Source organism: Pimephales promelas, chromosome 11 (genome assembly GCF_988280905.1).
Source record: "Pimephales promelas chromosome 11, fPimPro1.hap1.1, whole genome shotgun sequence".
Lineage (NCBI taxonomy): Eukaryota > Metazoa > Chordata > Actinopteri > Cypriniformes > Leuciscidae > Pimephales > Pimephales promelas.
Window position 1 is genome coordinate 9420948 of NC_142779.1, and position 16472 is coordinate 9437419.

Consider the following 16472-nt stretch of genomic DNA (forward strand, 5'->3'; position numbering starts at 1 on the left):
CATAAATGACTGAAATTAAATTTATGCTTATGAAAATGTGCTCATTCACTTGTGGCAATAATTATAAAGCTAATTGCGGTATTAACAAAGTAATACTACAAGAGTGTTAGCCCGAGGGAAAATACATTCATCCTTTTTATCTTGACGCTTTGGGATTTTGATAAGATGTGCAATCATCAACAGAGTTTGAGAGAGCGTAGAATTTTATTAATTTTTTGCAGGCACTGTTTTATTACTCACAGTGTTCAGAGCTTCAAAAACATAATGAACATGTAAATAGCACGAAGATTAGCACTTACAGAAGACACGACGACAACAACACCTAGATTGCGCGGAGAGCAGAGCGCACAGAGATGAACGTGGGAGCCGTAGTCACGTTCAGACACGCATGCACACGCTCACACAGATGCATGAAGGTCACTAAAATGCATTATTAAAGGTCTGAAACAGATTGTGTTCAATAGATAATATTGTCAAAATATAAATAGATTTTCTCTATATATTTTTATTTGTACTATCATCTGGCAGTTGCTCTTGTTGCATTAGTCTGAAACTGTTTGACTGTCATTAAGAAAGACAATGTACAGAATATATTAAGCTACAGGGTACAACACAGCGCATAACAGATGTTCACAACAAAGCCGTCTATGATCAAGATAACATCTAGCAAAAGACAAACCACATGGAAGCATTAATAAATAAAACAAGCAAAGTAACGAAAGCACAACAGGAGATTGAGAAAAAGACTTGAGAGTCGGGTCAAGACATGGCACTTTTGCTCACGCGCTCTGTTCATCTGTTTCTCAATAGGACTCTGAGATCAGATTAAACCTAATTTAAGACAAATATGGCCGTTTTAGACTATTACCAATAGAGAAGGCATCCATGGTTTGTGTTATGAAGACTGTACGTTTTCAAATGTTTTAATTTTGATACTCTGTGTGTGATGGGTCTGTCTAAAGCTCTTCTGCTGAAGAAAGTCCATCAGACAGTTTTCCAAATGTGGGTTGATTAGCCGTAGGAGCTCAGATGAGTCATGCAATTACGCTCATAGAAATCTAGCCGTTCGCAAGGAGATGTCTTGAATGCGCAAGAGAGTGATGAACTCTAATTTTTACTAAAGGACACTGAACATTTGTGCATTGTAAAGGCTGCTCTGTTCCTTTCGTTCGATATATAAAAATACACATGAACCTTAAGAAATCTTGAGCACGTTGGCATTTCTTTGTGTCATCTATTCCAGAGACAACTTGTTAGTTTAAGACAAGAACATTTCACAGTATTATTAGGCTAATTCCTGGTAAATGGCTTCTGGGTTATTCTTGAGCAAAATAAAAATTCTATTCACGTAACCTTCAGATATCTATGCTTTGGTTTGATTAGTACTCAGCAAGATGCAGGTAATTCACACAGAAATGCTGCTACTTTAAATTAAAAACAAAGATATTAACACATGTAAATATTAGTTTTCTGACAAGTAGTTAGCTATAAATTAGTATCCGAAGCACCTAATATATCATATCTACTGTTCATTGCAAATAATAATATTATGCTTCAGCCAGAGAGTTAATAACCTGAAGTTAACATATAGTTGCATTAGTGATGCTAATACTGCAGTTCAAAAAAGCTGCAGGTATTCTGGCGGATATTCAAGAGATCATTTTAAACTAGGCAATATACATGAGATTTGTTTGATATGGCCTGTGTAGCTGGTGAAACTCTTAACATTTCCTTCTCAAAAACTGAGATCGCTGATAATATTCAGTTGGCATCAATGCAGAATCACGTCCTTCTAAGATTCAGATCTCATACAACTAAAAATACTTGAAGTATTAATACATCCAACTCAAGCCTCACATGTCCCCTTTTCTCAAAGATTTATGCCGCCAGCTTTAGCAGATGGAGATTTACAGATGATTTGCAAATATTACTAGAACTAGAGTCCCTCTCCAACTTGCCCAGCATCTCTAAAGATACAGATATCCAATCCAGTAGACAAGATTGAAGAGGCCAAAGGCGGTTGGGAAGAATATTCGGGAGTAGGAGTCGATTTTGGAGACATGGACATGCATTCTGTTCTCACGCCAAGCTCCGGAGCGACAATCATCAAAGCAGCAGAAGAAACTGGCGCAGTCTTTCCCGTCCAGACATTCATACGCATAATCATCGTCGTCGAGGTAGGGAGCAATGTTGTTCATCTGCATCAAAGATGTCCCTGGTCTGATGTCAACTGTGCTGGGATTCTACATGGGAACAGCAAGGTCACAAAAGCTATAACCAGTGTGCAATACAAAAGCAAATGCCATAGCGACTGCACAGCGCACTCAATTAACTGCAAAAAAAAGTACAATGTGACCTATTCTAAGGTCTGAGCCGTGAAGAAGTTAGTCAGCTTATTAGTACTATAATTGTATTACATATCATTGATCAGCTAGGGGCTTAATGACTTGTTCTATGTTCTAAGTAACAGTTTAATATTTTGTCATTTGATCATCCTTGTGTGACTTTATGTTATTTTAATTTATTTGTTTTTTAAAGAATATGTTCGCTATTCTTTTGAAAGTAGAAATCACCAAAAGTAGTGAATTCAAATGATAGATTTGTGTGAGGGACCAGATTTATGTCATAATTCACATTAAACTCCTTATGTTGTTCATGTGAGAAGTTGAAGTGAACCATTCCTGTGAATCGTAACTTTGCAATGACTTGGTTCATCCATTTCACACAAGTGGTTTACTGTATGTGATTCACTCATGAATCGCTGATTTGGTTCACAAATTCAGTTCACTGATTTAATGGTCATTTCAGTTCATCACACAAAATGTAGCATATGGCTTCACAAGCTTTATCAAGTTTTATGGACCACTTTTATGATACTTTTATGGTGATTCTTCATTCTTAAAGCTGCAGTCCGCATTTTTCCCTCTTTGTCGCCATCTCTGTTCGAAATCTGCAATTGCAGTCATTCGCGGAATTATCAACTTTACGTGAGTTGTAGTTCGACATGGCACTGAATTGCAGCTGTCAATCACTGTGCCGGTGTGGATACTGGATACTGGTATTCAGAATCACAGATTATTCTTTTTGGAAGTACGTATGACTAACATAATAATTTTCACTGGAAAATGTCATCTGAACAAGTAAGTAACATCCACTTTAGTTCTGGTTCTGACATTGCAGTAAGTCGCACTGATTAAATCTAACAATAGCTTATCATCAAGCAAAACCGTGCAAATTATACTTTGTTCTCAACTTTGTTCTATTTTTGTTTTCGCATGGGTCCGGTTGCAGTCTCTTTTTTTCTGTGGCCACTCCGAAGTCCGAACGAAGTCTTTTGCATTTTACAGCGGGTGAATCTGTTGTCACTGGTGATTGTCGTTTGAATCCACCATCAAATTGATGAGTTTAATAATATCAAGTGCTGTGAGAAAAGGCTATAAATCTCCACCTCCAGCATCCTCACACGCAATATAGCCGAGACTAGCCGAGACTCCTCCTTTATGTGTATAGATGTGACGTAATGACGCAAAGACATGCTCGGATCTCCCGCGGAAATCCAAGAAGTACCATTGGATTTAAAAACATTATTACAAGCTTACCGCTTTGAATCGAGCTATGGGCAAGCAGATAGCGTGGAACACTGGCCGATTTTGTATTTTCTCAAATATGTATTTTGGATCATTTTTAACATAAAACAACTACGGACTGCAGTTTTAAAAATAAAGGATTCTTTTCAGAACTGTTCACTGAAAGGTTCTTTATAGAACCAAAATTGATTCCTCATTGTGTAAAGCCCCTTTTGGAACCTTCATTTGTAAGAGTGTTTTAGATTCCCATTAGTTGTAATAGAAAAGAGCCATCAGCACATTATTCAGAATTTCTTTTTGTTTTGACATGACCGTGATAAAATGATGAACTGGCCCTTTAAAAACAAATGACGTTCATTCACCTGTGCATGGCTTGATTTGGTCTTCTTTTTCGGTCGATTGCTTGTGAAATAATGTAGAGTCCCATATTCCATAAGAGCAGCAAAGGTGAAGATGAAGCAGACAGACACAAATAGATCCATGGCTGTCACGTACGACACCTTCGGCAGGGACTTCCTCGATATGGTGCTTAGGGTTGTCATGGTAAGCACAGTTGTGATACCTATGCCAATCATGATGCACAGTAATTGAGCACCCCATTGAAGCATTTCCTTTTCATTTTAACATACATTTGTATTCATTCTGAGGCTTTTTGAAATTACCTAAAGATGTTCTGGCAGGTACAGCATCCTTGTTAATCCAGAAAGAGACCCAGGATAAAACCACAATCATACTGCAGGGGATGTAGGTTTGGATGGTGAAATAACCCATTCTCCGGCTCAGGTCAAAGAAAATAGTCATAATCACGTATTCTCCTGTTAATAATAATAACAACCGCTTGTGTTTTAATAATAAGAATTGTTAATATTATCATGAATCCACATAATATAAAACATACTATGTACTTACTGTAGTAATGACACTGACTAACTGGATAAAACCAAGGTACTAACTCTGAACCCACCCCTAAACCTTAACTTAAAACATGTAATTACCCATAGACATATAGATATCACCTTGGGGTTCTAAGCATGCGTCAAAACCACCGCCATCTTGGAACAGGGGTCTTGTCATAGGAAGTAGTTAAGTAACGCTGCTATCTCTGCCTTTACTTTGAATTAATGGATGGCGACGGACTTTTGTGCTGTCTGTGTATGATTTTCAAGAATGAAGGAATTCTTGTCTGACGGTTGGAACAAACCAAAAAAATAAGAAAATTGCATTCATGATGATTTATGGTGATTTTATTTCCATTAGACTTTTGTCTACATTGACTCTGATGCAATAAAGTGGAGGGGCTACCCTGTTCCAAGATGGCAGCTCTATTAACGCATTCGTTCTAATGAACTGCCGTAGCCAAGACGACATCTAGTGTATATATCTATGGTAATTACCTAACATTACTCAGAATCTACTTTGCGGGTAAGTACACTGTAACTACATTGAAAGTACACGCACTGTAAAATAAAGTGCAACCAAATTTGTTTTATCTTGCCATTTTTCATTTTCCAAATATACTATTATTACCTAATAACAATACGATCAATAATAACTGCTTGTGTATTGGTCTTGTTATTACTATGGATTACTGTAAATCTACTGTTATTAATTATCTTATTTTACAAATCTTATTTTTTTATTCTGTATGTTCATACCAGACTGAGTGTTTGCAACATCAGAAGTGTTCCGTAGGCCCACAAAGGCAAATTGGTAAAGCCTCCAGAAGCGCTGGTCCGCAACTTCAACTGAACGACGCTGCCATCTATACTGGATCTCATTCTTTGGATACCCATCTGCAAATGGAAAAAAAAGCACATTCACCAGATTGCATGTGACCTTTCATTTCAGTATGCAAGTGAAAAATTTACAATGATAGCAGAATGGCATTGAGTAGCACTCAATGAGTGTAAAGCACGGCATGCCCTTCCCATGCCCACAGTGGATGATGACAAATGAGAAGCTGAAGCATGGTGCTAATAAAGGAATGAGGGGTCACGTAGACTGAGAGGGGTTGGAGAGAGGTCTGGAGAAGGATGGATTCTGTCCTCGCTCATTCCAAGGTGGGAGGATGGTAGCTGCTAAAGGCCAGCTGTAATGTTAAGGTTTGTTTGGCCGATATTGGCAATGCATGGTTGGCTGACAGAGGCAATGTGTGGGGATTGGCTGCCTGGCGGCACTCAGGACAGGACTGAGGCTGAGTGACAAATTGACATAAGAATTTAACACCTACAGCTTGAAAACTCCAGAGGGCACGAATGTTCATCCATGGGAAAGTTATGCAGCTTAAGGTAGCATTCCGCATTAATTGTCAACCTAACAAACAAAGAATAATAGACAATAGCAAAACAAACAAAAAATGTTGATTGTGACATTTTTGAGGCTTTGATATTTGTACTCTATGACATCAGAGATCAAACCCTCTTTCTGATTTAACAGTCCCTGACATAAATATGTGAATCAGATGTAATGGCCTAAACGTGCTGCAACAGACAACGGGTGTAATTCCATACAAAAGCAAATGTTACAGGAACAGAAATACAAGGACACAAACACCATTCAATCACTCGGCTCACAATGTTAACCGTAGACGCACCTTAGAGTATACATCACTCTTCCATTGCTCCAGAGCCGAAGAAGGCGATTCGGTGTCGTGATCCAGTGGGCGTCAGATTTACGTGAGTTGCGGAAAAACGTGTCGGGGATCCAGATTTTTCCCACCATGTTGCTGTTGAGCATGAGGACTTTCATTGAGCTGTTAAATTTGAGTCTGCTGTCGTACCATGTCTGAGCAAAGAAGATGTCGATGGTGTACTCCTAAAAAAGTAAAAAGTTGCTTTTGTAACCGTGAAATTGTGTGGCAATTGCTTGTGACTGAGTGTGATGGTCGTGAAAATGGATTTAAACAGTTTGTTTACAGCTCTGAACATAATGCAGTATTATATATTTCTGCTCACCATATTGATGGGATCTACCGGGCCTATGCTGTTCACGTACACTGCCGCCTCAATCACAGTCGGTCTCACTAGAATATATTTTCAAATACAAATATATTCAAATTACATAAGCATAACTTTCAAATGAACACAAAAAGATAAAAACACATTACAATATCAAAACAGTACAATAATGCATTTATTTTAAATAATTTATCGAAAAATATTCATAATATACAGCATGAACTCAGCATGCTTGCTGTTCCTCTTTTTCCCTTTCTCTTTCTTAAATCACTTGAATAATGTTAACAAATAGCCAAAAAGCTATTTTTAGCAAACTCGCATTCAGTCTGGCTCTGTCCTAACATGTAACCATCCAATCTATTCCCAATCAGTGGATAAAATCACATTTCCTCGCTGAATATTCTGTTTCACTCAGAAAAATGCCACCTTAGAGAAGTGAAATGGGCTGCAAACGCAATTCACATTTCCTATAACAGCCACGCAAATCACTCAAAGCTGGCTGAATCTTCTTACGTGCGGTTTCTGTCACAGGTAATCCAGTCAAAGAGACGAATAACACAAACACTGCTAGTTCACCTGCAATCATTCAGCACTTGCTCTGCACTGATTAACTGAGTTCTTCTCATACTTACACTCTCTCTCTAGCTCAGACATATGAAACACAGATAAAGAAGGAAGATCAATAGTGATTTGGGTCTATTGTAACCAAACACCACTGAGATAAACCCTCTTAAATAATTGAGCTTTAGTCAGCTCAGCTGCATCGCTTCCAGAACACTGATGTACTGAGAATAAAGTGATTTGTACAGCTCTGGTGTAGAGAAAAACATCAGCAAAATCCTGAAGCCAAATTACTCTTCATTTCATACTGCAAAAATGCTGATGGTCTCTTAAAAATGATGACATAATTCTACTCAGAGGGTTTAATTGTCACTAAGTGTTCCTCTTCATTAGGATTTATAACAACGATGCCATTATCTTATACTTATTAACATTTTCCAGTTACCCATTAAGCTGTAACACTGTGTTTGAGGGTCATAAAGAGGCCTAGACAGAATCTTCAGGAATTTTGCCAATTTTGGGGGCATAGATTCTGTGTGGACCTGGATAAGCATGCAACCTTTTCCAAACAATGACTTGCCTCCGATATCTGGTCTCAGTTTGTTGTCATAACCTTGCAGTAATTTGTTTAGGATAAGGGTGACGTCGCTCTCGTAGACCTTTGGTGATAAAACCCATGTTTTATTGATGGGAACATCCTCATAATCTTCCTCCTCTGCTTTGCTTGGGCCAAATGCCATGCTGTCATAAAAGAAGAAAAAAAACAGTGGGAATATAAGTAGACAGACAGCAGAGAGGTAAATAATAGAGCAATATTGCATTTAAAATAGAGAAGAGCAGTCAGTTTAAATTAGGAGCTTAAAATCTAAAAAGCGAGAGACTGATTTAAAGAGCTAAATATGACATGCAGAGTGAGAAAGAGCAAATTTGATGAGTTTTATGGGAAGAACATTTAAAAGAAGTCATCAGTGACTGTAAATGAATGAGAGTGCAAGTTTTTTAAATGAGCACTGTGCTGGAGATACAAAGAGGAGGTTCTAATAAAAGAATGCCATGATTAATGAAGATGTGTTCTGGCATTGGAGGGAGGAAACAGCTGAAGGTGAGGGGTTTAAATTATCACCCACAACTCTCTCTCTCTCTCTCTCTCACTCGCTCTCTTGCAGTATATGGTGTATAAGAGCTTCTAAATTTATTCTCTGGTGCATTATCTGTAGGAACAGACATATCGGGTATCATTTCTAATTGAGATGTGCACCAATCCCATGGACGTGAATTGTCTAGACTGGGTCTCCTTTGATGTCACAACTTCATCAATATGTTTCAGCCACCTGGGGTTCTGAAAAACATTCAAAACAAGATTCGGTCCCACTTTATATTAGGTGCATTTAACTACAATGTATATACTTTTGTAAAAAATTAAGGTATTAGTAGTATTGCAAAACTCTTTTGCCGCTATTAAGGTGGTATACAGGTATGGTAAGGGACAGGTTTTGTGTAATGGTTAGGTTTAGTTAATGGGTAAGGGACGGGTCAACAGTGTATAGATGTAATTGGAACTATTAATCACAGCTGTAATTGCTGCAGGCATTTTTATTTACAAGTACGATGCAAAATCATATCTGCCATAGACAATAAGTGCATTGTAGCAAATTATTAATTTAATTGTTAGTGCATAGTGTACTATAAAATGCACTTAATATAAAGCCTGTCTCAAGATTCAAATGTCTTCATGCCTGTTATTCTGTAAAAGAAAATAGTTTAAACAGTAGATTTAGTGCTTGTTCAGTTGTGTGTAGCCTACTGTCATTCATCTAGATGTAATAAAATGTATTAATGTGTTCACATCTGATCTGAATGGTCTAAATAAGTACCCAGACAAACCAGTAAATGTGATTTATATATTTGAGTTTTGTCTTTAGAAAAAAAAGCTACATTTCCATACATAGACAGAAAAATCAATATGAAGAATCCCTGTGGACGAGACCCGTGGGTGTAGAGAATGTAGGTTATTGATCCCTGTTGGCAGAGTGCTGAGTAGTTAATGGAAAATAGACAGAATATTTTCCTCAAATGCAGAGTTTCATTCTGTCTGGACACATTAGTAGCCTCTGAATGACCTTTGTGAGCCTCTGAGACATGCTCTAAGAACCCCGACAAATGTGCAGTTAAGACAAAGGCCTAAATAAAACAAAACAAAAAGCATTTTCTGCCATAGATGAAACACTTTGGTTATTATCTGTCACTTTCTAAGATGAGTAAATGAGAGGAATGTAATCTTACAAAGTATGTTTATTATTTGCATTTGCACATTTACATCCTTGAATACCTTGAAGGAGAATGCCAAAAATCAACTGAATGAAACCAAAGTAGTGGATGTTAATGTGGACTACGACTTATGCATAACATTTAGCTACAGCTACATTTACAATGGAGAAATTGTGACATAACCTTCCAATCTGACTACGTGATGATGCAAAATCTAATAGTGTGTGAGCAATGTAGTTTGGGGTGTTTGTTGAATTGCAGCTGATATCCTCAAGGTTGTTCGTAGACTGACATTGCTCGTCCTCGCTTAAAACTCATCAACACGAATGCTCTAAGCAAAACTGTCACTTGCAATCAAAATTAATATTATCAAATGTATTCCAAATAAGCTACAAACAACTGCACGTGCCGTGATTGACAGTTATTCGCAGAAATGTTTCGTGTATGTGCTACAAGAAAAACGTAAAACTAAATCGTTCTGCAACAGAATCACGCCTAAATGTTGTCGGTCAATGACTATTTTTGTATAGTCATCATAGTCGTGTTTGTAGTCATGTAGTCACTCCTTGTTTCTTTTGCCCCCTTTGAACCGAAAACTTACCAGACTCCAAGCAGACCCGGTAACAGCCAAACCAGTGATTCTTTTCTCCGGCGTCGATGCAGCAGAACCATCGTGCGAACGCTCGGTTTGTTACCAAACAATCTCCGAAATGAATTAGAGCGATCAAAGCTTTGAGAAATTCAAGCGATTAGTAAAACGATAATTGATAGTCAACGTATGCTGTCTGCTGTTGTCTAGTCAACAGCATAGAGCTGGAGCCTGGTCTCTGTCAGGCAGCAGGCAGCAGACGCGGTGTGGATGTGAATGGTGAATGCGGGATTTCGCTGATTGCGGCACCGCTGCGTTCTTCCATCGTTCTGCTGAGCGAGACGCTCTCAGTGTTCCGGGAATTATTAGAAACTGCCTGTAGGAAAAGAGCTGACTGCTCTACCTCAGAGAATTCACATCAAGCGGTGATTTATGAGACCTTCACTTAGTTTTGCTGTTGTTGGGGATTAATAAAGTAACAAATGCGACAATTTCAGGCGCTGCACCAATGTGCAAAGTGACCAGCTTAACCCTAGAATAAATTGGGTAAAACTTAGGCTACATGGAAGCCTGTAATTTAGGCTAGTGTGTGTGTGTGTGTGTGTGTGTGTGTGTGTGTGTGTGTGTGTGTGTGTGTGTTTGTTCAGTGAGCTTTTTAAAGAAATTTCTGTCAGTAATTTCGTGTCAATTTCCTGAAGAATCTTTTGCCTCCCCTAATTAGTCAACGCATCTTAAAGACCGGTAAACAAACAAGTTTGTTGTTGTATTGGCTACTGCTATTTTTAATCACTTTATAATGTAGCCTACAATAAATTAAGCTAGCAATAGCTAGCATATGCTTTGTCAATGTAGCCTACAATAAATCTTCTCCACTGGAAGCTCGAGCCTGGAGCAACGTACTGTTGCTATGGTTACCTTAGACGAACGCGACATCTCTTGGGTGACCACCCGTTCCTCTTTGCGTTGTCAACATTTTCACCCCTTGTCCCGCATTTTCATCAGTTTGTTGGTTATTAATTATCATGTTAAGAAAATGGGGATGTATTCTTTTGCTTTTTTAAGAAAGCAATTTATTTAATCTTTTGCGGCGTAGTTTTTCACTTAGCTATATACTTCGTCAGAAGTACAAATAGCAACAGCCGGTTTTTAAATCCTATCCAATGGTTGAAAAGAAAGGAGTAAACACGGCCACTACAACGCTAGGTTGTGACGTCTGTCAATTAAAATGTGGAGCGGTGATTCGTTCCATATGTTCCCTGTCAGAAAACAAATGGATAATTCGGTAAATGAACATTTTAAAGGTGGCATAATGGCAACAAAAAAGAGAAAATGTTCTTTTAGTTGGCCTAAAGACTGGGATAGGACCTATAGCTGGGTGAGGCCGATAAAATTAAGGGGATAAGAGTGTTTTGCAGTCTAAAGCTTTTCTATTTCAGCCAAGTTTTTATCAACTTGTTACCTGCTGTGGTTGTTTTAATTCACAAAAACATTTCCATTCTCTTACAAATTTTATTGTTATGCTATTCTCTTTTTTATCATTATCAAATTAATTTATTTGCTTTAGCCTCATTCAGACAAATTGTCAAATTCTGGACCAAGCTGACTGACTGACTGAATGTAAAAATGCAGAAAGGTTTCTTTTATGGTGTGGGTTAGTGTGAGGTTTTTATACCAAGCTGTATAAAAGCAATAGAAATGTATTTCCCCATTTAGGTAGCTCCTTGTTCTGGAAGCCTATTCATCTCCTGATATACCACGGTAGGCTAGGCTGGCTGGCATATTCATTATTGTCAGCACCATGGATAGCTCCATGAAGAAGAGCAGAAAGAGACACAGATTGCCTGAACTTCGTCTCGTCCTCATAATAATTCCCTCATCTCAGAGCCATTTCCATCACAACATATTCTGAACCTAATCATAACAAATGCCTTTCAAAATGTTTGAAAATGTCAGACCAGAAAATCCCATGACTTTGGTTTCAACAATTCGTATAGTAAAAATTATGCGTTCAAATAAAATGTGTAGGTTTATTATTTCAGTTAATATTCGATCCTACATTTCTCACAAAACATTTTTAAATGCTGGAATGCTCTGTTTCAGCCCCTCTTCATGGCTACTTTATATTCAGATGTGCTCTGAGTGGAAGACATCTGTATTATGTCAGCCATTAACATTCTGAGAGAAAATTATGTGGATCTGAGACGTGCCTGAGATTTTCTCAAAACATAACAAAAGTATGACGTGGCATGAAACAAAACCGTGGACAGCAACAGAGGATCACAGGAAACAATACTTGACAAAGACACATGGCAAACATGAGGGCTTAGATACACAAGACTAATGACAAGACAAGGGACAGCTATGAACGATGAACACATGATTAACCAATGACAAGACACATGACAGGATCAAATGACAAACAGGGAATCACATGACAGACATGGAAGATGACATGAACAAAACCAAAACGTGACAGAGACAAGATAAAATCGTGACAGATTTGGCTTCCAGCAATGGCTATTTTAAATTCTGGTTGAATTTTCGTTTTGGGTGAACTATTCTTTTAACACTGGTGGAAAATAGAAATCCACATGATGAATCAAAGTTCGTCAAAAGTTTGCTTTTCAACTACTGTTGTAAATATTAGGGGTTTTTTTTATAATTGCTATAGGACCCATTTCTCAATGCTCAAGTCACTCTTTCAAAACTCTTCACACAAAGAGCACAACAGCAGTTTGTGTGGGCTAAACTGTTTATCATTGCTTTGACACAAAATGCATTCAACCACTAAATCTTTCAAATCACATGAATTCACTTCTCACTCTGACGCAAACACCACCTATACAGGCAATTTGCCCACGCATACTCTGTTCAAAACGGCTAAACTTAATTTGAAAACCTAGCATAATCAAAACTGGAACAGACATATTGAAATATTTTCAATACCATCTACATAAAAGAGGAAAAGAATAATTGTGTACTGTAACGTATATGGACTAATATCCTGCAGTGAATATCTAAACAGTATGAGTGTCATTCTTGTTTTGTAAAGAATTTTTAAAGCTACCTGTTGTTGGTGTTTTTTGGTGATTGTTTAGTGTTATAAGAACGGATTGATTCAACGCATTCTCACCCCAAAGCGTCACCTTTTGACCATGCTTCAATATTTGACGCTTTAGGCGCCCGTTAGCGTCAGTTACATGACGCGATCCTAACTGACACTAAAGTAAAAGCGTCAGTTAGATGATGCGGGTAGGTTTAGGTCTGGGGTAGGGGTAGGGTTACACGCGATCCTAGGGCGTCAAGTAACTGACGCTAAAGGGCGCCTAAAGCATCAGATATTGAAGCATGGTCAAAATGTGACGCTTTGGGGTGAGAATGCGTTGAATCAATCCGTTCTTATAACACTAAACAATCACCAAAAAACACCAACAATAGGTAGCTTTAAAAATTCTTTACAAAACAAGAATGACACTCATACTGTTTAGAATTCACTGCAGGGTATTAGTCCATATACATTACAGTACACAATTATTCCTATGTTTTCCCCTTTTATGTAGATGGTATTGAAAATATTTCATTATGTCTGTTCCAGTTTTGATTATGCTAGGTTTTCAAATTAAGTTTAGCCGTTTTGAATGGCCGTCACCTAACTGACGCCTTGGGGTGAGATTTGAGACACTGTATGTGTTTTGGGAGTTTCAGTGCAGTTTGAATGTGAAATTTACTAAATTTACTGCAATGCCAAGCTGAAGGTATAGGTAAGGAAAATGTGTAAAGTCTTGAAAGAGTGGCCTTGCAATTGAAAAAAAAAACTGTACAAACAGTGTCATACACATGAATATGAAACACCTTTGTGGTAACATGCAGGGCCTTCCTTTGAGCGGTGCAACAGGTACGATCGTGCTTTGGGAAGGCCAGCGGCGAATGGACTGAGTACACACAAACTACATAAACACACAGAGAACCAACAGTCAACTTCTGTTACACACTTTAAGCATCAAAGCCCTGTGCATCTCCCCTCAGTTGCCAGGCAACTCAACCAAATCCTTATTCATGCTTGGCTGATTTCTCGGTTGTGGAGGAATCCCAATCCCATTCCCCCTCTGTTTTCACCTATTTTTTTTTTATCTGCAATCTAGCAACCTTTCATCAATTTTTTTGTAAGTGTAAACATGGGCACAGATGAAATCATTTTCCCTGCTTCTTTGGTAACCTCATATCCACTTTCGTAGTGTCTTTAAGGACACTTTTTTTCTAATGCTATCACTATGTTATTATAATACTTTTAGAATTAGAATTATAGCTTTTATTTACATATTTTCAGTTTTCATTTTAAGTTTTAGTCATTGTGCTTTTGTTATGTTTTAAAAACTATTTCTATTTAGCTTTAATAATTTTGTTTAAATTTTAGTATTTCAACAGTTTTTTCCCCATCTAATATTTTACTTTATTTTATTATATACAGAACACACATTTTAATAGTTTGGGGAAATTATTACAGACACCATAGATTATAGTATACTGTAAAAAGAGTATATGCAAAAAAAATTGCTGCAGTCCTATATTCCTATTGAATTGCCATTGTAGTACATAAATGCCACCATGTTGTTTGTTCTCTCTCCGATTGTTAATTTATCACAGGAGACAACAAATCAGTTCTTGAAAGGAAAGTGTCGAGACATTGTCAGTCTGGAATTAGGAAACAATGAAATACATTCTCATTAAACAATTACAATTTGGAGCTGCAGCTTTACATACACATCATGTTCAATCATTCTCGACACAAAATCCAGAGGTTCCAATTCCAGGTTCCAGAGGTGAAGTAAACACCATATTAGTATGAATGATTTAGTTTTGTTCTCTTATCATCTTTTTCTAATCACAATGCGCATTGTTAGCTGAAGCATCCATTGCAAATGCTAAGCAGTGTTTGGCAATAAATGGCTTCAGCCACAAGCAATCACATTTCAAACACACACTTCTGTGGATACTATTCCCCACTCCCCACTCCCCCTCCCCCCCCCTTGGGGTCAAGTCTGTGTGCGTAATGATTGTACGCACAAGTGGACACATCTGTTCTGACAGATGCTTGTTTGTACCCAAAGATATGCTTTTCATATGGTGCAAAGGAGTGAGGGGAGGTTAATTTTGATGGAGAACTCTTTTTCTCTGTTTAGCTGTATGTGCATCGATAGCTGTATCTCATACAGGCAGATACTGCTTCCATAACCAAAAGAGATGAGCTGGGAGCGCTGCTGTTATGCTATTAAAGGAAGATCTTAGATAAATGCACACATGGCTGCCGGTTCTCTATTCAACGCTACTAATCTCAAATTCTGCTGTTTAGTCAAAGCGGAGTCAGCTATATAAAAAGCTCTCAGACAGAATAGAGCGACGGATTGAAAAGGGAATGAAAAGCAGGAAGACAATATGGATTGGAGGCTAGTGGATTTGACAAGAAATGCAGACTTTTAAAAGCAGGGCGATAAAAGAAGCAGCTGGAACAGGGAACTTATCAATGTGTATTGACTTGTGCCACGTCAGCTCGCAAATGCCATTCCACTGAATGAGACTGTGGTTAGTTAACTAAAACAAAAGCATAAAAACTATTTTTGTTACATTTGTTTTAAATGTTCACTGAATCAAAATAAAATGTTAAAAACGTGTTTTATTTCATTTGCCAAGGCAGCATTTCACATTTTTTATTTAGTTTAACTTGATGCACTAACTAAAACTGAAATACAAATGAATAAAAACTGCATAGGGATGTATATAAAAATCTAATTAAAATGACAAAAACACATTTTTTTCCCAAATCTTTAATTCAGTTTAACCCTTAAACGCATACCTCGGGTCTTTAGTGACCATTCACTACCCTTCTCCTCATTTAATTTTATAAAAGTTAGACATCAATCTTCTTAGAATTCCTCAATCAGGGTAGCTAATCCAAGATGTGTAACAGTGCCAGTATATTTTTTCTTGCACAACAATAATTTAATCTTCAATGGCTATGGCTAAATACAGTGAGTGCAATTAACCTTTATTCTACAAAGTGGAACTGAAGAAATTGCTATGTTTGTTTTGTTTTTGCACACAAAAGGTATTCTATTCACTTTGTACAATCAAGTTTGAACCACTAGTCACATGGACTATTTTTGCGATGTCTTTACTACCTTCCTGGACCTTGAAAGTGGTTGTTGCGTTGCTGTCTATGGAGGGGTCAGAAAGCTCTCGGATTTTATCAAAAATATATTTGTGTTCCGAAGGTGAACGAAGGTCTTACGGGTTTGAAACGCCATGAGGGTGATTAATGAATAGGTGAAATTAAATTTTTGCGTGAACTATAGAAATATAGAAATAAAGCCGGAAGCGAAATATGGTCCCATACGCCGGAAGCGGAGGGGCAGGACTTAGGCTCTCTATACCTAAACCTACCCATCTCCGACCCCTGATCCCTAACCCCAACCCTAATCCAACCCATCTCCACCCCTTATATTTGGATCCAAC

The 16472-nt window shown here is 37.8% G+C and overlaps 1 protein-coding gene across 1 annotated transcript; it reads right to left on the bottom strand.

Moving 5' to 3' along the window:
* Positions 1–1101: 1101 nt before the first annotated feature.
* On the bottom strand, positions 1102–10404 carry gabrg1 (gamma-aminobutyric acid type A receptor subunit gamma1). Its single transcript, XM_039672386.2, has 9 exons — positions 9975–10404; positions 7686–7846; positions 6542–6609; positions 6181–6401; positions 5818–5900; positions 5243–5380; positions 4250–4402; positions 3950–4149; positions 1102–2243 (listed from the first exon to the last, which is right to left on the bottom strand). The coding sequence occupies exons 1-9, from the start codon at positions 10043–10045 to the stop codon at positions 1968–1970; spliced, it is 1371 nt and encodes a 456-aa protein (XP_039528320.1). The 5' UTR covers positions 10046–10404; the 3' UTR covers positions 1102–1967.
* Between the last annotated feature and the right edge of the window lie 6068 nt (positions 10405–16472).